This window comes from Colletotrichum jinshuiense, chromosome 6, assembly GCF_051148585.1.
Source record: "Colletotrichum jinshuiense chromosome 6, complete sequence".
NCBI classification, from domain to species: domain Eukaryota; kingdom Fungi; phylum Ascomycota; class Sordariomycetes; order Glomerellales; family Glomerellaceae; genus Colletotrichum; species Colletotrichum jinshuiense.
Window position 1 is genome coordinate 4589914 of NC_139313.1, and position 22035 is coordinate 4611948.

A 22035-nucleotide genomic window follows, 5' to 3' on the forward strand; every position below is an offset into this window, starting at 1 on the left:
CCAGGAAAAACCCCGTCAAGACGACGACGCAATCCGCCCACTTAAATCCCCTCACATTTCGCACACTGTTGCCTTCCTAGTTCAGTCAACCCGGCAGTCGAATCCAACTGCGCCGCCATCATGCGTTTACGATTGCCCCACATTCTGCATCTTACGTGAGATATGGGAGCCGCCATGTAGTGGTTGGGCAAGTGATAGGTTGCAGTCGTATATACCTTGCTACATTATATTTCCTTAATGGAGGTTTATATCTGATTAAAAGGGTCGCGATGGATTAGGCGAGGCGAATTGAGGGTTACAGGTGAAGTTTGCTGCACAATGGCTACACCATCATACTTCACGTTCGTGGGCAGTTCAATGATGGTGAACCGAAGTCATGGAACCAAGAAAAGTTACGCCCACAAATTAATGCCGGCGATTTTGAACTGAAGGACTTCATTTTTATGGTTCGGAGGTCAATTGGTGTAAAGCGTTTCAGGGGGTGGCAGGCCACACACCCTGTTCTAGTGAAGTAGTAATAAATGTGTAGGGGTCTTGGGTAGAACCGACGATTGCAACTAGACTTTGTGAACGTTATGGGTTGCAACCGCCTAAACTCCACCACCCCAACTCCAGTAAACCAAGAGTCTTGCGGAGACAGCTCTTTCGGAGATGTCATAGAAAGCAAAATAAAACAAGACAAACTGTCCCTCTATCCGCCTTAGTTCTCGACATCAGGAAGGCGTCTATAGAACCAGCAACAGTTTGTTTAAGCCCACATCAGCCCCTGACAGTTCATCACTTACCCTGTTTCAGCAGCAGGTACTACGCAGTAATCACACCCCACGGAACCCAGGCCGAAAGAAGAATGAGACTAGCCACTATCATAAGTCTAGCCATTGCGGCCTTATTGCCCGGAGCTCTATCTGCTGCAATCCCCAGCCCATGGGAGGGTTTCGGAGGGCCTCGAGCTGGGTGGCCCTATATGAGGCACCCTATCTGCTACTACAAGAACCGTCGTATGTGGCAAGAGTATGTCATCACAGTTGCTGGCGTCGAGGACATTCCCGGGATGTGCGGAAACCTCTGGTCCAAACTGAAAGTCCATCCGGCCTGTGCTCTTTTGGACAACCCCAGCTGCGGAGGAGACGGTGGATACCTTCGTTGGATGTTCCAGGGCGCATCAATTTGCAATCCGGGTATGGTCCATTCGGCTTGGTGGGAAGCTACCAAGAACGAGCATGGGCTTATTGACTGCAACAAGGCGCAGCCACCGATTCAGAAACCAATCTGATGTTGCGGTTGCGATGCAATAGATTGGCGGCATTGCCGAAAGCCAAGGTTATGTTTTGGGGATCGATCATCAATGGTGGAATGGTACTTGAAACCAACATGCCCAGACCTCCAGTTGGCGACGCCTTAGCGCAAGGGATCAAGGGATATATTGTATGTGAAATGACCATTATACACATTGGTAAATCCTGCGCTTTTCAGATTAATGTCTAAAGTGAGCGTATATAATGTAGTCATGTGAATATTCCTGTGAGAATCGCCCGAGAAATTGTCCAGGCGATGTAGCTTTATGGGCCAATGTTAGAAAGCGAGTAACTTAGGCAAGTGATACTTGGTCAATATTGCAATGTCTGAAACAACTCTAACCAAGAATAAAAGATTGTCATGGCCCGTATTAATTCATAGGAGTCTGTAATGCGTAACCGCTAATAAAGTATTACAACAGTGTACAGTAATCATCAATCGTCGACAGTTCCTTTCTACGACTCTAAGCTGCGCCAACTGCACCCTTGGTGGTCTCCGTGTTGAGCCGCTTCCACCGGCAAAAAACACTTATCATTACCGCCAGGCCAGTGGCACCGATGGAAATGCCAAATGCGACTTTGATGCCCGCCATGTATGCCGAAACAATACCAGAGATCTGGTTAGCCGGAAACACAACCCGAATTTGAGTGGCTCCAGTTTCAACAATCTTGGCCAGATCGACCCCTGGAGCGGTATCGGGGACGGTCGTGAGCAGAGTGTTTACGAAGGCTGCTTGTGCGGCGGACACGAAGGTAGTCCCACCAAAGTTCATGAAGACTGCAGAGACATAATAGTTAGTCCAGTTCTAGATACAAAACCCGTTCCAGAAACCGACGGGACCAAACTTACAAAGGATCATGGCTGTGACGGTGGAAATGTCGCTTGGGCTTGCACTCGCCTGGCCGACAATGATTGGCAACTGCCACGCCATCCCCCAAGCGACGCCTCCGAGAATCTGATAGCCGACCCACTTGCCCGTGCTGGTGTCAATGTCGAGGCTATACAGCAGCCCTGATGCGATGGTGGCAATCACTGCGCTCGTCAACATGACGGGAGCTGCGAGGCCAGTGGCGCCGACGAAGGCTCCGGAAGCGATCATAGCTATCGAGATGGATATGATGAGAGGGAGGTTGTTGACTCCTGACATTGTCGGGGAGACATTGAAGACGCTTTGGAAGTAAATCGGCAAGTAGTAAATGACCAGAAAGCATGATCCGCTGAAAAATAGAGTAAAGAGGCATGCAGTTCCGATAGGTCGCTGCATGAATAGTCGGGGAACGATCATGGCGCGTTCGCCTTGGAAAAACTCCCAAACGCCGAACGCCACCAGTATAAGGGCAAATCCCACAAGCAAGCCGATAACAACACTGCTGTTCCACGCCTCAGTGACGCCGGCGTACTGAAGGGCCAAGACGTATGACATGAGTCCGCCAATGATCAAGGCAACTCCCACAAAGTCCATTTGCAGCGTCTTCTCTCTCCAAGTTGCGACGATCGGCTTTGCGGCGTCGGGGGCTTGGAAGAAGAACAGAATCATCAAGGCGGAAAGCCCACCAATAGGAAGGTTGATGTAGAAGCACCAACGCCAGGAGACCCTATCCGCAAAGGCGCCACCCAAAAGAGGCCCGATAGCAGAAGCGATCCCGTAGGCAACGCCCACAATGCCGAGGTACGTCGACCGTTGGCGCGGCGGCGCAACGAAGGCAATTATAGTGTAAGCCCCCGTTCCCATGCCGGCGGCGCCGATGCCGGTGATGGCGCGGCCAATTATCAGGGCCGTGGAAGTGGGTGCCGCACCACAGACGAGACTTCCAATCTCGAAAACCAAAATGGCTGCAAGGAAGGTGTATTTCAAGGGGAAGTACTTGTAGGCCTTTCCCCAGGAGGATTGGAAGCCGCCATTTGTAAGGAAGAAGGCGGAACCGTACCAAGAAACATCCGCAAGGCCATCGAACGTATCGGTAATCTTGGGAATGGCTGTTGCGACGATTGTCTATTATTGGGAAATATGTTAGTTATGTATGATGAGAACAAGACGGAGGTAGAAAGAAGCCGGAACGGTGGACTGACCATGTCAAGAGAGGCCAGGAAGATGGCGAGAATGAGAGAGATGATGATTACCGCCAGCTTAAAGCCGGAAGGGTAATTTCCCGCATCGTCATCGGTAGCTGGTGGGCTGTGGACTTTTTCGTTGTCGGGATCGGCAACGTTGCCGGTGTTGAAAATCGGATCGGCCGCCCTAGTGGGGCCGGGTCCCGAGGCTGCCTCTGGAGACCTTTTTTTATCGGTGTCGAACGAGGACTTCGCCGTTGTCGTAGTCCAGGCGTCCATTATTTGCGACGTCAAGAATGCTCCTGAAATCTAGCTGGCTAATAGATCGAATATGTTCATACTCTTTAAAATATTAATCTGTAAGTTACAAAGCCAGCGACCTGGTATTTAAATGGATTTGCTTTCCAAAGTGCCCAAGTTGTAGATGCCGAATGAGGAAAGGGTCGCACGGCCTAAGTATGAATCATCGCGACTCATCCCCACTCATCTGAACTTCTTTATTGTGATTGGATTAGCACGGATGAGCGTTTGGAGTGAGAAGAAGGTAATAAGAACTCAGCAGACTCCGCCTAGTAACATTGAATCAATCCGATTGGAGGACTCTAGCTATGAGACATTGTGATGCATGCAATATGGGTTCTCCCTTGGTTTTAGTTAGAGCGGGCCATGTTTGTCTGCGACAAGGCTTGCTGGTGTCTCTAAATGGATCGTATTTTAAAGATACTCAGCACCCGTCGTCTTCCAATCCCATTAAAATTTCGGCTAGATCAAGACGATCAGGGTAAGTTGGGCCGGGCCGTCGGCGATCAGACGGCGAGGAGTCAAAGCTATGCATAATTACTCATACTTACACATATCTGCAATGTGACGGCTCAAAGTGCATTGATTGGGATAGTTTTGCTCGCCAGTGTCAAGCTCAGCACAATAGCTGGCGAAACTTTGCAGATTTTCCAGGAAACAATCGCAAGCTGTTAAAGAAGAGATTTAATGCCAATTGTTGAATAACTGACTTGCTTCATTCTGTCAGTTGCAGGAAGTATACTTAGGGCATGGCCAACGTAGATCGTGTTGACAGCACAGGGCACGAATATGCAACCGACTCTAACCCCCACCAAAGTGCCCAGTGAAGGCAATGCCCAAGTTCTATCTGGTTAAAACAGAAAACCCTTTTTGATTTTTCATCCGCCAAGGTATGACGCTCATACAACGCTGCTAGCGCTGCGATGTGCATGTCAAATTGACATCCCTCGCTAACGAATGTACGAGTTAAAAAATGCGGCCCGATTCTTTCAGAATCAAGTAGCATTCCAATTCTACTCAAACCATATGTCGTCGTTCGATACTGTGGGCCTAATCAGGATTGCTAATCTGACATCCGGCTTCGTAGGATTGTAGGGCGCTTCGAGTTTCCCGCGGCGAGGCATAGCATCTCACAGTGAGCCGTGGGAAACACTGGTCACTGTCCTGCGGCTAGGTCCAATAGGATCCTTGCAACGCCAATATTTGAACCACTCCGCAACACCACTGCCGACGTCATGAGATAACGATTTGTATCATCGTCTGTAAGCGATGTATATCTTGAAATCTTCACTGTAGTTGGTCCTGCTACCCAAGACATCTCGTTCCGTCGTCGACCGATATCATCATTCAGCGCAATAAGATGTCAAAACACCCGGAAAAGGCTTCGACTTTGAAATGGACCTTAGGCCTACCTCTGGCAGTGGCTAGCGTCCTTGCATATGTCTGGACTTGGCAGGATGCTAACCTGATTACCAGTCAGGCAGGCAAACACAAATACAGCCCTGCAGCTTCGGTCACAATTGACCAAGGCACAATACTTGGCAGACTGGTAACGGACGGTACATTTTCGGAGCCCCTGGAGGGCTTCATGGGAATCCCATATGCCCTCCCCCCCGTCGGACAATTGAGATTTAGGCATGCCGTGCCCGTCCCAGCTGGGAATGGAACGCTGGAAGCATTTGAACTCGGTCCGAGGTGAGCTTTTGCCATTGGTGACGCTAGTATTAGTTGTGGTACGCCGAGAGAGCCCGATTTCTGACTACTTAACAGATGCCCTGGTAAGCAGCTAGTTCCGTTTACAGACGATGAATGGCTTGGGCCCGACTGGGAAAGCGAAGACTGCTTGACCATCAATGTATACCGCCCAAAAAACCACTCAGCCACCAAAAAGAAACTGCCGGTCGCGGTTATGATACCTGGCGGCGCTTTCAACCGTGGCGCAGCGAGAATGCACAATACCCCGTCAATGCTGGCATGGTCTGAAGAGCCATGGATTGGCGTCTCAATGCAATATCGCATTGGTGTTGCGGGTGGAATGAATTCCGCTCTTACGAAGAAGGAGGGTCTCTTGAACCTCGGACTCAAGGACATGTACGTTGCATTGGAATGGGTTCAGAAAAACATCGCCGAGTTTGGCGGAGATCCTAATGATGTAACAATCATGGGTCTATCTGCTGCAGCACATGGGGTACGTTCAAACCGGGATTCTACTTATTCTCCGCTTACACGTTACAGATCGGACACCTTATCATGGACATCAACCAGAAGAAAAAACTGTTTCACAAGGCAATCATGGACTCTGGCGGACATACCGCACGAGTTGTACACCCCCCGGAATCCAAGCTCAACGAGGCACACTTCCAAGAGTTCTTAGGGCTTACCGGCTGCGGCAACCGTCCCGAACACGAAATATTGCCCTGCCTTCGAGCACTTCCGTCATCGACCATCATTGAGTCTGGACAAAAGGTGTATGAGAGATCTAACCCGTCTGTTCGATGGGCATGGCAACCCGTATTCGATGAAGACATCATCTCAAGACGCCCCATTGACGCCTGGAAATCCGGCAAGTGGAACAAGATTCCCATCTTCACTGGCTCGGCCCACAATGAAGGTGCAATGTACGTTCCCAAGACTGCTTCCACGCCTGACGACTTTACGGACTTCTTCCGCACCCTCTTGCCTCACTTTTCCGACAAGGATCTTTCTGAGCTGGACAAACTATACCCGGACCCATCCAAGAACCCTGAATCAGAGTACGTCGAGACTCGACCTCTTGATATCGGCCCGCAGTACAAGCGCGCCGAGGTCGCGTATGGTCACTATGCCTACACTTGTCCAGTACGACAGACCGCAGTCTGGGGAAGCAAGTTACCCGATAATCCCCCTGTCTATCTCTATCATTGGGCCTTGAACAAGACTGCTCTGTACGGCGCCAACCACGGCGACCAGATGCGTTACCAGACTTACAATGCTGAAGTAAGGACCATTTCACCCAAGCAAGATGAGATTGCTGGCATGATGCATGCGTACTCCACCTCGTTCATTGTGCATGGTGACCCGAACAAGATCAAGGGCAAATTCGCCAAGCGTCCTGAGTGGTTGCCGTTTCCAAGAGAGAAGAAAAAACAAACCCAGGATACAATGGTGTTTGGTGAGGGAAATGATGAGCGTGCGGGGGGGTCAAATCTAGGTATCTCGGCTCAGTTTGTGGACTACAAGTGGGCAGAGAAGGAGTGCAACTTTTGGTGGAAGCAGACAGAAACATTTGAAGACTAGGAGATTTGACAGGGAACACAGATGTTTGATTTGAATATCTTAATATTTAAAACAATGAAGCTGCTAAAGCTTCCTGGAACTGCGTTGATTTATTGCCCTTGCGAGAATTTTGCAAGTGTAACAGCAACAATCATTATTCGTGATATAGTCATACATAGTTACATTAGTTCATGTTGGCCCCTCATCTCATCAAAACATATCCCATAGATTAGGGAAAAGCTCATCAATGATGGGAACTTCCGACGACATCATGAGCTGCTGAAACTCAGGTACCGTAGCGGACGGACTGTCTGCAGTCAACAGCCTCTCAACAACCTCAGCATACTGAGCAAGGCAGAGGTCGCCTAGATCCCACCCGGAGTTCTGTTGGTGGGACTGCAATGAGTCTATCAGATTCTTTGCCAGCCTGAGGGATGCGCTTTGAGCCAGGCCGCCCGCCGTGTTCTCCGTCTCCAGGGCGCACCTGAGCAAGAACGTAATGGCCGACGTAAATGCGAATGCACTGACTGGCAGCCAGAAATCACTGAGGTGTATCTCTTCCAGCTCTTGCACTAGGAGGACAATTTCCTCGGCTGCGCGGCGAACCTGAATGTATCGGTTTGTCAACGCGTCGCCGGGAACGGCATCCTCCTGCTTTTCGATATCAAGCTCTATCCTCCTGCGGAGTAGCTTGGTTGATAGATAAGCCAATCTCAAGTTTGCCGCGCCGGGGATGTGCAGGTTGTTTCCGCGGGTAATGATCCTTCTTACATCGTCGCCCAAAGAATCTTCCCATTTTCCGATACTCAGCTCCAGATCGAGGGACGTCTGGTCATTATCTTGGTCTCGTTCTTGGCTTAGGTCATAGACGTGTTCCAAATATTTGTCCAGAACCCCCGTCAGGGTGACAAGGGCCATGAAGACTGAAGCGGCCGCGATTTGGGCGCCACTGGCATCCTTGCTAGTGAGATATTCCAACGACGGGTCTGGTACATCATACTGGTACCGTTTGATTTGGGGCGGTGTGCCGTATGCAAGACTCAACCTGCAAGAGTTAGAACTCAAAATTTGCCCTCGTTAAAATGTTTAGCCGGTGGCGCTTACCATTTATCATGAACAACCAAAGCCCACCAAATCTTCATCCGCAAACACTTTTCCGGCATGGAAATATTCCAGTCCACAGGGTCCCGGTTCAGACCTAGTGATTGGGCGAGCGACACGGCGGCGCCAAGTTGAATTTCGTTCATGATCATTGATGTAGTCGGTCTGCCGCCGACATTAAGGATGATTGCGATTATGGTGGATATCCCGGGTGAGATGTGGAGTTCCGAAAACAATGTTTCAGTTGCTTGATTCCATATGAATCTTGAGTCGGGACAGTACTGTGAGGGCAAGTCTGGACAGCTCTTCCAGAATATCATGGAGTGTGCGTACAGGACCGACAACAACGCCGGCGATATCCTGTCTCTCGCAGTACTAAACTGGTGTTTGAATGATACCTCGTCCAATAAGGGAAAGCAAATGTTGACTTTCTGGAAGTACCTAGGTATGTTGTGGTTAGTAAGGCCTTCCTAAGTTTCCCAGTCATATCTATTGCTAGCTATTGCCGGGGTCTTTGATTCTCATTCCCCTGGTGAAACAAAAGATTAAGAAGAGACGGGGACTTACAGATCTATCAATTTTGATGTCCAAGGTTCAAGCATCTTCTCTAAAATTTGGTACTTCTGCAACGGTGCAGTCTGTCTTGGAGCAAGGCCATATGGGCGTTTACGAACTGCCGTAAATATGACAGGCTTCCGGATGCCACCCGGCATCGTGGAACGGGGCATCTGGCCCACCTGAGTGCCTGGTCTGGGCTTGACCACACGGATCATTCGCTCGTGGATACTGGGCTCAGAGCTCAGGTAATCCGCCAGGACCTGTGTGTCATTTGTGACGGCTGGACCAATGATATGGGAGTTGTCCTCGTCCTCTGGGCTGTCCAGTGCCAGCATCAAGTGAGTATTATGCGGATCAAGCACAGCTTTTGGGCCGGAGCTGGATTCACTGCTTGTTGGTGGAGACGTGGAGGAGGTCCGTATGCCGCTCTGGGGTACCTTAGCCGATGCGAGAGGTTCCCTTCGACATGGCGTGTTGGACTGCGGGGTCCGGTAGGATTTCTGGACTTTCCCGGGATGGAGCGGTGCGCGGCCTGCGCTTCGAGGTGATGGCGGAAACTCGCAGTCTGTGCCGTAGACGTGGCACATTTGACAAGTTGACGAGGTGATCCCTTCTTGCTGTTGACACCTCGACTTGCGCCTTCTGCACTGCAGGCAGGCTGGACGAAGATGCGACCGGTATGGCCGGGGTGTCGGTTGGTCTGAAGCCGTCGACATGGCTTCGTGCTGGCTGTGGTGTCTAGCTGCCTGTTTGAAGTTGGTCTGTGGCTGCGGAGTCCGGACATCGGCAGACGACTCGGGGAAGTTGAGTGGGAGTTGAGTCTTTGATATTTCCCCGCGGAAAGGTCCACAACCACTATCATGACAGAGTTCCGACGGAAGGGCGCTAGCACTGATAACTCGTCTGTTAGTCAACGCGCACGCTGATAAGGCGGACGTTCACCGAGAGGGATCCACTTGGTGTTCGCAACCGATCGGCATGCAAATCTAGCTCCGGTTTCTTTGCATTTTGCCGACGCTGCGCTGCACCGTGCCCGCGGCAACTCCACTCGTTCTCCCCAGGACAATTAACCAAAGCCGACTGCTACCCATACCAACGCGGGGTAGTTTCTTTCTGTCCAAGGACCCTTATCAGCCGATGGATCCTGTTGCCAGGATATGACGTTGCCCTGGTTGAAGGACATCATCTGATATCTTATCTGCAGCCTATACCGTGTGCAACCGAACGTCGCAGGAGTTAGCGGCTATCGGCAACCATCTTATCGATTCTATTAGGGGGCTCTAGGCGGTATCGTAGCCAACAATGGGTATCTCTTATCCCTTGCAATGACAATGAATAAAAGACCTTCGCGACCCGGAGCTGTCCGCATCGGACAAGTCTGCCTATCTCGCTCTTGTCCAAGTTCACCACTCTCTCGCCGACATACCTTGCCATCTGAACAAGCATGCAATAATGCAATTGACCCTTCAACTATACTAGCTGTGTCCACTTCGTTCATTGCGTGCTAAAGCACATCATTTAAGCAGCGACCCGCCTCTGCGGTTCCCCGGACTCCACAATGGCAGTTGAAACATCTATAAACGCAGAGCAGCCAAAGCCCGAGGACCTGGAAATTGCAGAGAAGCAGCCTTCCCGCACTGGAAGTGTTGGCGAGGAGCTCAAGGTTGGCCAGGTCGAGCTCCTTGACGAGGCCGAAATTTTCCTGCAGCAGAATGGTGTCTCCCACTCACAGCTTCGCGAGCTTCTCGCGGATCAGGATGCGCAGAAAAAGCTTGTTCGCAGGGTAAGTGTCACACTCTACAATGCCTTGCCCCCCTGGCCCTTAGGCAAGCGAATGCCATGGTGTTCAAGATGCTAACGTTACACTTACTATAGGTAGATCTCACGTTGCTACCTCTTCTCATGGGAACGTATTTGCTGCAGTATATCGACAAGCAAGCGCTTAGTTATGGCGCAGTCTTCGACCTCTTCGAGACGACAAATACTTCGCAAAGCCAGTACTCATGGCTTGCTAGTATCTTTTACTTTGCCTATCTGATCGCAGAGTGGCCTGCTAGTTACCTAGCCCAACACTTTCCCACCGGCACTGTCGTCAGCATCTTCGTCGTCTGCTGGGGAACCGTCCTAACTTGCACTGCTGCTTCCCACAGCTTTGCCGGCCTGGCCATCTGCCGATTTCTGCTCGGTGCATTTGAGGCAGTCATCACCCCTTGCTTCATGATGATTGTAAGCATGTGGTATACCCGAGAAGAAGCCCCCATGAGAGCTGGAGCTTTCTACTGTTTCAACGGATTTGGCTCCATGATAGGAGGCATCCTGTTCTACGGTGTTGGCCAGGCCGATGGATGGGATGTCTGGAGGATTATTTTCATCATGTGTGGTGGCCTGACCATTGTCTGGGGAGTGGTTCTATTCTTCTTCCTGCCCAACAACATCATGACGGCCAAGCGTTACACCATCGAACAGAAGACTCTGCTCATTGCACGCAGTCAGAGCAATAAGACTGGCGTCTTCAGCCGAAAGATCAAGCCGGCTCAGATAAAAGAAGCGTTCACAGACATCCAGATCTGGCTTCTGTTTTTCTACACCCTCCTCAATGAGATCGTTAACGGAGGCATCGCCAACTTTGGCAAGCTGATTGTCAAGGGCTTCACTAAAGACGCTTTGCTGACGACCGCATATGGCATTCCTTATGGTGCTTGGGTCGCATTCTTCATATTTACGGGCCCGTTCTGCGCCTCCCGGTTCAAGAACTTCCGGACCATTGTTATGATGACTTGGGTATTGCCGACGCTCATTGCTGTCTCACTCTTCTTGAAGTTGGACAGAGGCAACAAGAACGGGTTATTAATGGCCTACTACATTGTAAGTTATTCTTTTCAACTGACAAAAGTCTGCGTGCTAACTCCGAGCTATAGAGTCCCTCCTTTGTCGGTGCTCTCGTCGTCGCCCTCCAGATGCCTGCTGCCAACGTTGCAGGATACACCAAGCGCGTTACGTCAACAGCGTTCGTATTTCTCGCGTACTGTGTAGGAAATATCATTGGTCCCCAAGCCTTCCTTGCATCGGAAGCGCCCATATACAGTACCGGATGCAAGGTCATCATGGGCTGTACGGCGGGTCAAGTTGTATTGGCCATCGCCATTCGATTGGTTTTGAAGCGGAGAAACAAGCAGAGAGATGCGGAGGCTGAGGCCAGCGGCCAGAATGCAGCAGATGAAGATGATGAGATTTTGATGGACTTGACGGACTTTGAGAACCGGAAGTTCAGATACTCTTACTAGTTAGTGGGAGATGTAAGCTTGATAGCTTGAAATAGGACGGTTGGTCTAGCCAAATGGAATGTCATGAATTAAAGCGCGGTGCCTCTTTCATCGTAACGCCCTAGACTAAAGAGTCACATTGAGATTCTTTAAGAAGACTGTCTTATGTCCTATCAGCTTGACTTCCTCCAAATCTGGCTACATGGACATGCACACGATACTGCGATCGGCTCGCCGTCAAGGGCGAATTGTTGATAACCAGCAGTAATGCCTCAACTCTCGAGGATTACGAAGACCGTGCTTTGTATTTGTTCGATACCAACACAATTCTATGTATAGAAGCATCGCCGGCGTCGCACAAAACCGTTGAAAAGGATAGAATGGAGATTCATCTATAATTCACAATATTGTAAAACCAACCAGGCAGAACTAGACCAGTTCCGGGTGGACTCTAATTGACCGCTAAAGGAAATAAACAAGGCTCATCATCTATAGCTTCGCAACTCCGAATCCATTCGTCTTAGCCCGCCCAAGATGTCCTCTTGAAATGTCCTTGAGCTTTGCCACACCCATTAATGCCATTGCTCTTGACAGCTCTCTCTCAAGGATATTGAGAACGCCCTCAACGCCCTTCTGGCCATCCCACGCCAATCCCCACAAGGCAGTCCTGCCAATGAGGCACAGATTGGCACCGAGTGCGATCGCCTTGAATACATCGGTTCCCCGAGTTATGCCTCCATCGACAATTACCGGGATCCTGCCTCTCACAACGTCCGTAATTTCGGGCAGGGCTTCGATAGTCGAGGGTACACCATCCAGCTGGCGACCACCGTGGTTAGACACGATGATAGCGTCTACGCCGGCCTCAAGAGATTTCTGGGCATCCTCCGCTGTCAGGATTCCCTTGAGGATGATCTTCATCTTAGTTTGTGAACGGAGCCAGGGGATGACCTCGTCCCACTCGAGACTAGCGTCAACGAGTGACTCGTGGTTTTCGGTTGCGATCTTCTTGTACTCCGCCGCCGTCTTTGCACGGAGAAGGCTCCCAGCGGTGGAGATGGCGCCGGACTTTCGCGACTCGATGTTGGCCATCGCGATCCCCGGGGGAAGATGCAGCGGCGTCCTGCGTTCTTGGAGGCGGTTTCCCAAAATTACAGTGTCGACGGTGAGGACGAGAGCCTCGTACCCTGCCTTCTCTGCGCGCTGGATCAAGCCGGCTGTAAGGTCTCGGTTACCGAGGAAGTAAAGTTGAAACCATGGCCTGGGGTAGTCGGGACCGCGCTGGGGGATTACTTGCGCAACATCTTCGAGAGAAGTCGTCGCGTTGGTGGAAAGAGTGATGTTGGTTCCTACGTTGGAGGCGGCGCGAGCAACGTCAAGCTCACCCTCTCCTCCGACGAGCCTCTGGTATGCGCTTGGGGCGACTGCAATTGGGATGTCGTATCGTTTGCCAAAAATCGTTGTTGAGGTGTCGATATCAGATACATTACGAAGCATTTGAGGTCGAAGAAGCAAGCTAGACGGAGCCGGATGGTCAGCTTGCCAATGCAATGCAGATTAAAAAAGAGTAAAAATTCTTACTCGTTGTAAGCAGCGTGATTACGCTCGAGAGTATACTCGTCGTCCGCGCCAGTTTGGTAGTAATCCCATACTGGCTTGTCGAGACGTTCCTTTGCGATTTTGTGCACGTCCTTGACAGTGACCGGTTGAGGCGAGTCTCCTTTAATGATAGCCATGGTGGATCTAGGTTTAGTTGGTTGACAGCTTGATCATTCCGCTTGAGGTTTCTGAAGGGAGTCGGTTCTTGCGAGCCTGAATTATTCTGGAGAAAGCTCCAAGGAGGTTTATTTACTTCACCGAAACGCGGTCCGATCTCGGGGCGGTGATGCATCACGTCAGTCGGGGCCTGCCGCAACTTGGCCAACTACCTAGCATATAAGAGCGGACCTTTGCTGGCCTAAAGACTTGATACAGGCCCCCCTATGGAACCCGAGACTGGTCTCCGCAAATGGCTGTGGCTTGCATGGAAACACCAAGTCGACCCAACTGACGAACACGCATGATTCGTGACCTTGCCAACTCTCCCAAGGTTTGACGACACAAAAATTCCCTTTAGATTTCGAAAAACCGTGTTCGCCGTCATCTTCGATTTCCCTCTAGGCTTGATGATCGCCGGTATTCACTGATGTTGAAGGATTGATCCCTGTGGCCCAGAGCACCCACACTACTGAGCCAGGTAATTAATATGGGGTTAAATGCTGCTGTCGGGACTTTTTTCCCTTTTGAGACAACCAAGGAAGTACCTATTTGGGCACTGCTGGCAACCCCCAACTTGCGATTCAACGAGTAGGTGTTAATATCCCAAACTGGAATTCCTAGTGCATCAGAAGCCCAATGGTTCATTTCCTCTTTGAGGATCAAGAAATCGAGGTTGCTCTTCCGTGAAGAACAACTCTCCAATTCGCAAGTCTTCAAGTCCGATAAGTATCCGGTGGTGTTGCAGTAGCACCGCGTTGTCGCCCTGAAACTGAGGCAGCTTGTGGTCAGAAGATGGAGGATGTGGTGTTTCTGTGCTAAAATAAGTCGACATTGTGGTGATGGGTTAGACGAGGGAGCAGAAAAGAGCTGTGCTGTCGATATGGTCGAGGGCGATTTAGCTCGCTGTTGTCTGTCGGCGTGCACGCGAATTGGAGAGCTCCTACATTGGTACAGAACAGAGCTGCTATCTTTGGAATCAGAGCCATACCAATACATTGGTCGGATGACCTTGAAGATAATTCAGGCATCTTTAATATTTCCTATCATTACCGCAAAGTAGTTGTAGGCACGATTGAAAGAATTGGAGATGGCCTGGCAGGCTTTCATTGCGCAGTATCTGTAGGACCAATAATTCTCCATCGTTGCCGCAGGACTTGGAAATTCGTTCTTTTAGGCTATCAATTCCCAAACCACCTTATTGTCGCTTTCTTTAAAGCCATGCTAATGTGCTGCAGTATATCGCTGATGACATTTTCTGAGCCACACAAGCTGTACGTCTGGCATGCGCGGCAACTTCACGCAGGACGCGGCCCTTCAAAGTAGCGCATTTGGACGACACTCGGGGGAATCAACCGCGCCGAACATTGCCAATCATCTCCGAGCGCAGTTGATCCCGGGGAGGGTGGGGGTTCTTAGTAAGCCCGGCTCGTGTCATCACCTCAGTGGTGACCCCGGCCGCCTCTCATCGTCATTGAACACCTGTGGGTAACATTTGTCAGCCAGTCTGCATTAGCAATCCTGACGTGCCAACCACGTTCCGTCTATCCGACTGTGATTACAACATTCCATACACGGATTGCAACTTCGTATCTTGTTACTATATAACAGGAATCAGTTGCTCCATACATTTCTGCGCCGAGCTAAACTTGCCGTACCATCAACTCACTGTCCTATCGAAGTTCTGCCTATTTCTCTCCAATTCTTTGTTCGAGGTCACCGCGTCACAATGGCTGCAGCGCGTCCCACAGGTCTCATAGCCAAGAAGGGCATCGAGCTTCTAACATTTGGTTGGTCTGCAAGCCTTTACATTGACCCATCTTGCTAACGGTTATTCGAGGTACGCCCAATGGTTACAAGGCTAGCATCATCCTCGAGGAGCTGAAAGAAGCATACGGACTCCCATATGTGGTCCAAAGCATCAACATCATGCAGAACATTCAAAAGGAGCCTTGGTTCACTACGTTGAACCCCAATGGTCGCATACCCGTCATTGTCGACCATGACAATGAGCAACTTGCTGTTTTCGAAGGCAGCGCGATCCTGAGCTACCTTACACGTAAATACGACACGGATCACAAATTCTCCTTTGCACCCTCGGAAAACGACTACACTAGAGCCGAGTCCTGGATTGGTTGGCAGCACGGCGGCCTGGGTCCCATGTGAGTTCATGCGTCATGTAGCTGCCCAGTATTGATATTAATGAGAATACCGCGACTAGGCAAGGCCAAGCCAACCACTTTGTCAGATTTGCAAAGGAAAGGATCCCATACCCCACACAACGCTATGTTGGGGAGACCGAGCGATTGTTCGGCGTCCTCAACACACACCTTGCTGACCGGGACTTTGTCGTCGGTCCCAACCGTGGCCGGTACAGCATTGCGGATATCTCGATGATTGGCTGGGTACAGAGTGCCCCTATGGCTGGTGTAGACATCTACCAGTTCCCATCCGTGAAGGCATGGCTGGACAGATGCCTGGAAAGACCCGCTGTTCAGCGAGGCATCCAGATTCCATCTGCTCCTGCATCATCTGTTGCCTACCTGGAGAGAAGGCTACAGGAAGGTGAGGAAGGGCTGGCTGAGAAGGAGGCCGAAGTAAAGAAGCAGGTCGAGGCAGCCAAACAAGCGTATGGCTATGTTTATACATCGCCTTGAGAAGTTTGGCTTATCAACTCTTATCAGATATTGCCAAGGGACAAGTTACCTTCAGGTGGTCATCAGGACTTAAGCCTAAGTATCGTCCATAGCTCCAAGTTATAAATACATGATTACACTAGTGTTAACGCCTACAAGTAAGAGATGATTTCGATTGATCTTGGGATTCTAACTAGCTACATAAGGAAACAAGCCAGAGAACGTAATTCATACAGCAACCTAGAAAAAAAGAAAACAAAAAAAATGCAACTTGTCGGCCATGTTAATTTACCTCTTTCCAACCAGAGTTAACCTCTATTATGGGCTACTCTTCGGAGATCTTCTCGACAGAAAGGTCAATCTCCTCGGTTCTTCTGCGAACTGATACCTTGACGGTAGAGTCCGCCTCACAAGTGAAACCGAATTCTGCCAGCTTGGGCGTCTCGCCCTGCGCAAACTTCAAATCGTACTTGAGCAACAAGTGTGCCAGCACCACCTTGGCTTCGTTTCCTGCAAAGAAGCGACCAGGGCAAGAGTGCATGCCATGGCCGAATCCCATGTGGTTCACGCTCGTGCTCACAAGTTGGCTCGCCGCGTCATTGGGACCGCCGCGCTCTCGGTAAAAGCGGTAGCCGTCAAACTGCAGTGGGTTTTCGTAGATCTCGGGGTCCCACATACGTTCTGCTGAGACGACGGTGGCGCTACCCCGGGGTATCTTGGTGCCGTCTTGAAGCTGAACGTCGGTCATGACTCGGCGGTTCATTCCCACTACAACGTGCACGATTTAGTAAGTGTCATCGGCGATATGCTAGGGAACAATGGGGGGATGATTCCCTGGACGAGACGTACCGATTTGGTTGGGTTTCAAGCGCTGGCTTTCCTTAAGAACGCTATCCAGGAGCTTCAGGTTGTAAAGAGATGTCTTCTTCCACCCTCCCTCGCCAATGACCTGTATGATCTCTTCTCGCAAGGGTTGAATAAGCTCGGGGTGCTGAATAATATCATAGAGCGTCTGCGCGATAAGGTCGGCGGTAGTGTGGACAGCGACGGCAGCGAGAATCAGTTGCGAGACTGCAGGGTTGTACTTCTGTCCTTTGGCCATCTCCTGAAACCACTCAATGGCGTCGTTGTACTCGATGGGTTCTGGTTCTTCCTGGCGTCTCTTGATTTCCGCGAATACATGCGTCTCCGCGTCTCTGATGTACGCGCGAAGCTTTGTGGGTTTAGCCAGAAACCATACAATGACCGGGCGGAGGAACTTGGGCCAAAACCGCAGTTCCTGCATCGCATGGATGCTCAGTTCAACGTAACCGACAACGGTGTGTAGCCATTTCTGATTTCGACCCAGATGTTTCCCGACAAATATCCTGGATGTTACCCGGGACACAACATTAAGAATTTGTTCTTTTAGGACCAAGTCGTGCCATTCTTCAAGTCGTCGGGTGTTAGCTCGGGATCTATCAAGGCACTCCTTTTGGGGGCTCACTCACCATTGGAGTCAGTCAATGTCTCTTGTATGACAGTCTCGGCTTCTTCTGAAAGGATGTTTGATATCTTTCCTATAAAGGTGCAGTTACGGAGTATAAGCCTGGATGTTCCCTATTGATTTGACAGTATGCCAAAAACCTACCTAAAGTTTTCGTTAATCTCAGTTTAACGACATTCTGAATTCGTTCAGTTGGATGGCAAGCTTCCTTATAGGCCTCGAATCCAGCGTATTTCCCTTGGAAGTCCTGCAGGTCCCAACTTGTCAGTACTTAGCCACATAATGGCAAACCCTCCTCTATTGCGGGTTGTTTACTTACCTCCACAAGCCCTTCGGCGAAGCTGAACCTTTTGTCATTCCGAATCTCCTGGCCAATGTCCGGGGGTAGAACAACCACATCGCCAACATCACACAAGACGCGGAAGGGTTTTCCCAGAAAGTTCTTGGCCGATGCATACAGCTTATCCCGTGCATCGAAAACAAAGTCTCTGACAGCTCTATCCGAAGACCATTCAAATGGCTTTTTGGGGTTGAGGTATGGGAGCTTGGTACTGCGGTCCCTCGTCCAAAAGAGCGACAGAAGAATTATTGATGCGCATGAGCTGACTAAGTACCAGAATGGTTGAACATCGTACTGATGATCCGTAGGAGCGTTCCCAGACGAGGAATTTGTCAGGGCTTCCATGGTGGATATGTTGTTCATGATAAATGCTCTCAATAAATGAAATGGTAATCGTATTCTTTGGATGTTTGGCATACTTCAAGGGTGGTTACAACGACATATACTTGCTTCAGGCACGCCCTGGGCGGGCTATCGGACTGGTACGAGTGCGACGAAGCACCGATCTAGCGGACTGAGAATGTCCACAAAGTCCGATATACAGACATAGTCTTACTCCTCGGAGGAGTTTCGCGCCTCACAAGACTCCGCTGGTACACCGACTAAGCATCCCGTTCGGGAGTTGCTAGCCAATCAGCTGCTCTAAGAAAGTAAGACCGGGCCTCTCGGGCTGCGGAAGATCGGTGGACGGGATATCCCGCTGCTCGTCAAACCGATCCCCGTTTAACAGCATTGCGGTCGTTTCAACTGCCAGCCTTGGCTATGATTTTTCCATAAAACAAAGTTTCTGGTTTAGTAATTTAATTGCAAGTCCCTGATTTTGTCTGTGGGGTTGTGTCTCTTACAGCCGGTGGGATGAGGCGTGCCTGCGCACCTACTGACGAAAGTAGTTACAATTAAGATTGACCACGTCAATTGCTGGACTTGGCTCGATCACGTCATGTTGTGGGAAGTTAGCGAGTTTTTCGATAGAACAATTTTGGTTGAATTCTTCGCGCGCAAAGGATTTAAGCACAAAGTTCTTAAGCATCACCTGTGTTTCCCACAGGAACCGACCTCAGCTATGGATTGCGAACCTTCACTTCCTCGGCACCTCCAGCACGAACGAATATCACAGAGAGACACCAGGGTAGCATGGTGTCGCAATTGATAAGAGACTGGCTCACCACTTCACATTCATTAACCCCAATTCTCGGTGTTCTCGTCTGAAGCCGACGCCACGATTTGCCATCCGTTCATAAACGTCGACGATAAAAAGGTCGAAAAGATCAGTCCTTATAACTAAATGAAGATACTCCGAACCCTGAAATTAGTGTATGGTTTATTGTGAAATGATGAGGCGTGAAGCTGAGCTGTGTCAAGTGGATTCCGCCGTAGGACTGTCTCAAGTCGACCTTACAGTCTATGACCCTTGCATTGCTTGGCATAAGTGTAGAACTGATCTGGAGTAGCAAATAATGCTATTGTACACCGACTGAAGTCATGGGTAATAAGACGCCACAATTCGATTGCGTAGTGGGAATTTCCACTTTGTTGATAGACCCAGACGTTCTTGGCCAATAGGGTGGCTGCCTCGTCCCTTAAATTCTGTCTACGAGCGTCGGAACAGATATGTGACCTTCTGAAAAGCACTAATAATGGTATGGTACGAACGTGGCCTTGTACGTTGGTGCGCGCAACCGCGACGAGTCGTCAACCAGTTTGCTGGTGAGCCGGCATATCGCCACTTAAGTCGAGGAGCACCGACCACTTCTTTGAGTGTGTGAAAACTATACAGAGCCAAGTCAGTAGTTGAGCCGATGATGGCATCATATACCTTGTGTTACATGTTCTTTACATTGATTTCTCGAGTTTCATCTCTGGCCTTTTCCGTCGTCTGGTGCTGAAAAATGATGCTGCGGGAATGGGGTTTTGGCAGGACTTGTGGGTTGCGCTACGAGTATTTGGTTAAGGGATTGCATATTTAGGGTGAACGAAATGCCAGAGAAGAGGTATGTTAACGATGATGCCGGTTTTCTTCTAAATCATGGCGAGGTTTAGAGGTTGCAGGCCTAACAAACGTTGATTATTGTTCCAAAGCTCCCACAGTCTTCAGCTCCAAATGTCTTTCCACATCTCCTTGAATCCATAATGTGGAGCCTTTGAATCGTAGACCTTGGCCGATTGGCCCTCCTTACTAAAACGGTCAAAGATGACCGTCTTGCCCGGGCCAGATGAGTCGAACAAATGCTTTGTCGGCCTCGTCGCCCTCTCCTTGATGGTTTCCGCAACAAGTGGTGCCACATCGGCGTAGCACGCTGAGAGTTCGCGCTCGAGGGAAAAGTAGGGCTTCTTCGCGAGATCTGGCGCCATGAGGTTGTAAGATCGTGTGATCGAGTTGAGGTTTTCGATAGCAAGAGTCATGTATGAACGCTCTCCTTCCAACCAATCCGAGTCTCGGAAGGGTGGTGGAAGCGACCTCGCAGGCTCCGTCGGAGCCGTGCTGGGGACAGCTTCGCGAGGTTCCGCAGCTTCACCTGTTTGCCGACGCATTTGTACCATCACAGCATCGTCGGTTGTATTTGTTGGCACCGGAATACTCTCGACATTCCTCTTGCGCGGGTTGTGCCGCTCCTCTGCCCGTGCATAATCTTCGGCCCGCCGCATTTGTTCCTGCAAGCTCCCGCCTCTCGAGGCAATCGTCCTCGCCGCATGCCTTTTCCAGTCGTTTCGTAATCTGGCTCTGAAGACCCTGGCAGCCTTGACCAGCTCTTGCTGCTTCTCTATCCAGGGCGGCACAATATCTTGCCTCTGTATCATCCTGTTCATGATGTACTCCGTCGTATCAATGAAAGGGTTGTTGGCGCTCGTATCTCGCTCTACTCCCTTGCCACGGGGAATGTTCTTGAACTGACCACGAGCAATTGCATCCTCTATCCGTTCATTCGCCAATGAAGCAAGTCCAGATATGGTGTTCGGTAGCGCTCGAGCTCCTGGCATGAACCGTTCCCGGAACTCTTTCCTCATTGCCTCGCGCTCTTCGTCGCTCAGTCCCTTGTCATCCTTCAAACCCATCCCAGTATATGTTGTGGCTCGGTCGCGGGCATTTGCGGCGCGTTGGCCGGGGTTAACCTTTTGCTCCCGTCGTATTCGCATGTCAACGGGCGGGATCTGGTACTGGCCCCGTAGCTCGGGCTTGAGGGGCTTCTTCGCGTCATTCAGCATCCGCAGGACCGTATCGGACTGTGACTCCTCGCCTATCCACGGTTGTGCAGTAGCCATTGACCTGGTACCTTCGCCTGCTGCGCTGGATATTTCGGCCTCAGCAACCGCAGAGGCATATTGGGATCGGAACTGGGCCGTTTGAAGCTTGTCGAGCAGCTTCTCCTTAAGTTCTTCGGAGAATCCGGCGTCCTCCACAGCGCGGCGTCCGGCGCGACCACCTGTCAAGAGAGCTTCTTCTGTAGCTTCTTCGAGTCTGCGATACATGGCACCTTTCTCTTTCTGCGGTTCTTGCTTGCCTTTATCGGACGTCGAGCTATCGGCAGCTTCGGGGGAACGGTCGGAGTAGAATCGCTGGGTTGTGCGGATTCGGGGTTCAGTGCGGCCGTACAATTGATAACAGCGGCCACAGATGAATGGCACTCTCGTGAGCTTAGTCGCCATATTTGGGATGCCAGACCTCGGTCAATGTCGGCAGGTTGAACATAGCTAAAGGGGGAGAGCAATTCTCGCGAAGAACGCGATTGCTTCGTGATGTCAATGTAAGGAAAGAAAGTGGCGACTGACGGAGTTAAGCACAGGCCAACCACGATCAGCCGAGCGATCCACCTAACCCACCGCAACAGCGGCGCCGACTGACAGCAAAGGATCCATAATTCTGACCGGCGAACACGGCCAAGGTAGGGTCCAGGTCTTACGGCGATTCTTCGTTACTCCTACAACATTATTTCTAGGGTCTACTGAAGGTGACACTCGTGGATTTTATTGATATCAGGTGACAGGCAATTTACA

The 22035-nt window shown here is 50.5% G+C and overlaps 8 protein-coding genes across 8 annotated transcripts; 3 read left to right on the plus strand and 5 right to left on the minus strand.

Annotated features, from left to right (window-relative positions):
* Positions 1-1759: 1759 nt before the first annotated feature.
* EsH8_VI_001170 (MDR family MFS transporter) lies at positions 1760-3627 on the minus strand (the record flags this gene model as incomplete). The annotated part of the gene is made up of 3 exons (XM_083272423.1): positions 1760-2073; positions 2146-3289; positions 3367-3627. The coding sequence occupies 3 exons, from the start codon at positions 3625-3627 to the stop codon at positions 1760-1762; spliced, it is 1719 nt and encodes a 572-aa protein (XP_083127597.1).
* Positions 3628-4674: 1047 nt separating this feature from the next.
* EsH8_VI_001171 (uncharacterized protein) lies at positions 4675-6924 on the plus strand (the record flags this gene model as incomplete). The annotated part of the gene is made up of 4 exons (XM_083272424.1): positions 4675-4739; positions 5125-5343; positions 5419-5836; positions 5884-6924. 4 exons carry the CDS (start codon positions 4675-4677, stop codon positions 6922-6924), a joined length of 1743 nt encoding a protein of 580 aa, XP_083127598.1.
* Positions 6925-7113: 189 nt separating this feature from the next.
* EsH8_VI_001172 (transcription factor domain-containing protein) lies at positions 7114-9278 on the minus strand (the record flags this gene model as incomplete). Its single annotated transcript, XM_083272425.1, has 3 exons — positions 7114-7948; positions 8008-8445; positions 8572-9278. 3 exons carry the CDS (start codon positions 9276-9278, stop codon positions 7114-7116), a joined length of 1980 nt encoding a protein of 659 aa, XP_083127599.1.
* An 842-nt stretch (positions 9279-10120) lies between these two features.
* On the plus strand, positions 10121-11846 carry EsH8_VI_001173 (uncharacterized protein; the record flags this gene model as incomplete). Its single annotated transcript, XM_083272426.1, has 3 exons — positions 10121-10345; positions 10438-11427; positions 11481-11846. 3 exons carry the CDS (start codon positions 10121-10123, stop codon positions 11844-11846), a joined length of 1581 nt encoding a protein of 526 aa, XP_083127600.1.
* A 468-nt stretch (positions 11847-12314) lies between these two features.
* On the minus strand, positions 12315-13561 carry EsH8_VI_001174 (FMN-dependent dehydrogenase; the record flags this gene model as incomplete). The annotated part of the gene is made up of 2 exons (XM_083272427.1): positions 12315-13341; positions 13407-13561. The coding sequence occupies 2 exons, from the start codon at positions 13559-13561 to the stop codon at positions 12315-12317; spliced, it is 1182 nt and encodes a 393-aa protein (XP_083127601.1).
* A 1748-nt stretch (positions 13562-15309) lies between these two features.
* EsH8_VI_001175 (glutathione S-transferase) lies at positions 15310-16237 on the plus strand (the record flags this gene model as incomplete). The annotated part of the gene is made up of 3 exons (XM_083272428.1): positions 15310-15370; positions 15421-15742; positions 15802-16237. 3 exons carry the CDS (start codon positions 15310-15312, stop codon positions 16235-16237), a joined length of 819 nt encoding a protein of 272 aa, XP_083127602.1.
* Positions 16238-16541: 304 nt separating this feature from the next.
* EsH8_VI_001176 (cytochrome P450) lies at positions 16542-18387 on the minus strand (the record flags this gene model as incomplete). Its single annotated transcript, XM_083272429.1, has 5 exons — positions 16542-16984; positions 17066-17644; positions 17707-17775; positions 17847-17949; positions 18022-18387. 5 exons carry the CDS (start codon positions 18385-18387, stop codon positions 16542-16544), a joined length of 1560 nt encoding a protein of 519 aa, XP_083127603.1.
* A 1746-nt stretch (positions 18388-20133) lies between these two features.
* Positions 20134-21687, minus strand: EsH8_VI_001177 (ASST-domain-containing protein; the record flags this gene model as incomplete). Its single annotated transcript, XM_083272430.1, has 1 exon — positions 20134-21687. The coding sequence occupies one exon, from the start codon at positions 21685-21687 to the stop codon at positions 20134-20136; it is 1554 nt and encodes a 517-aa protein (XP_083127604.1).
* Between the last annotated feature and the right edge of the window lie 348 nt (positions 21688-22035).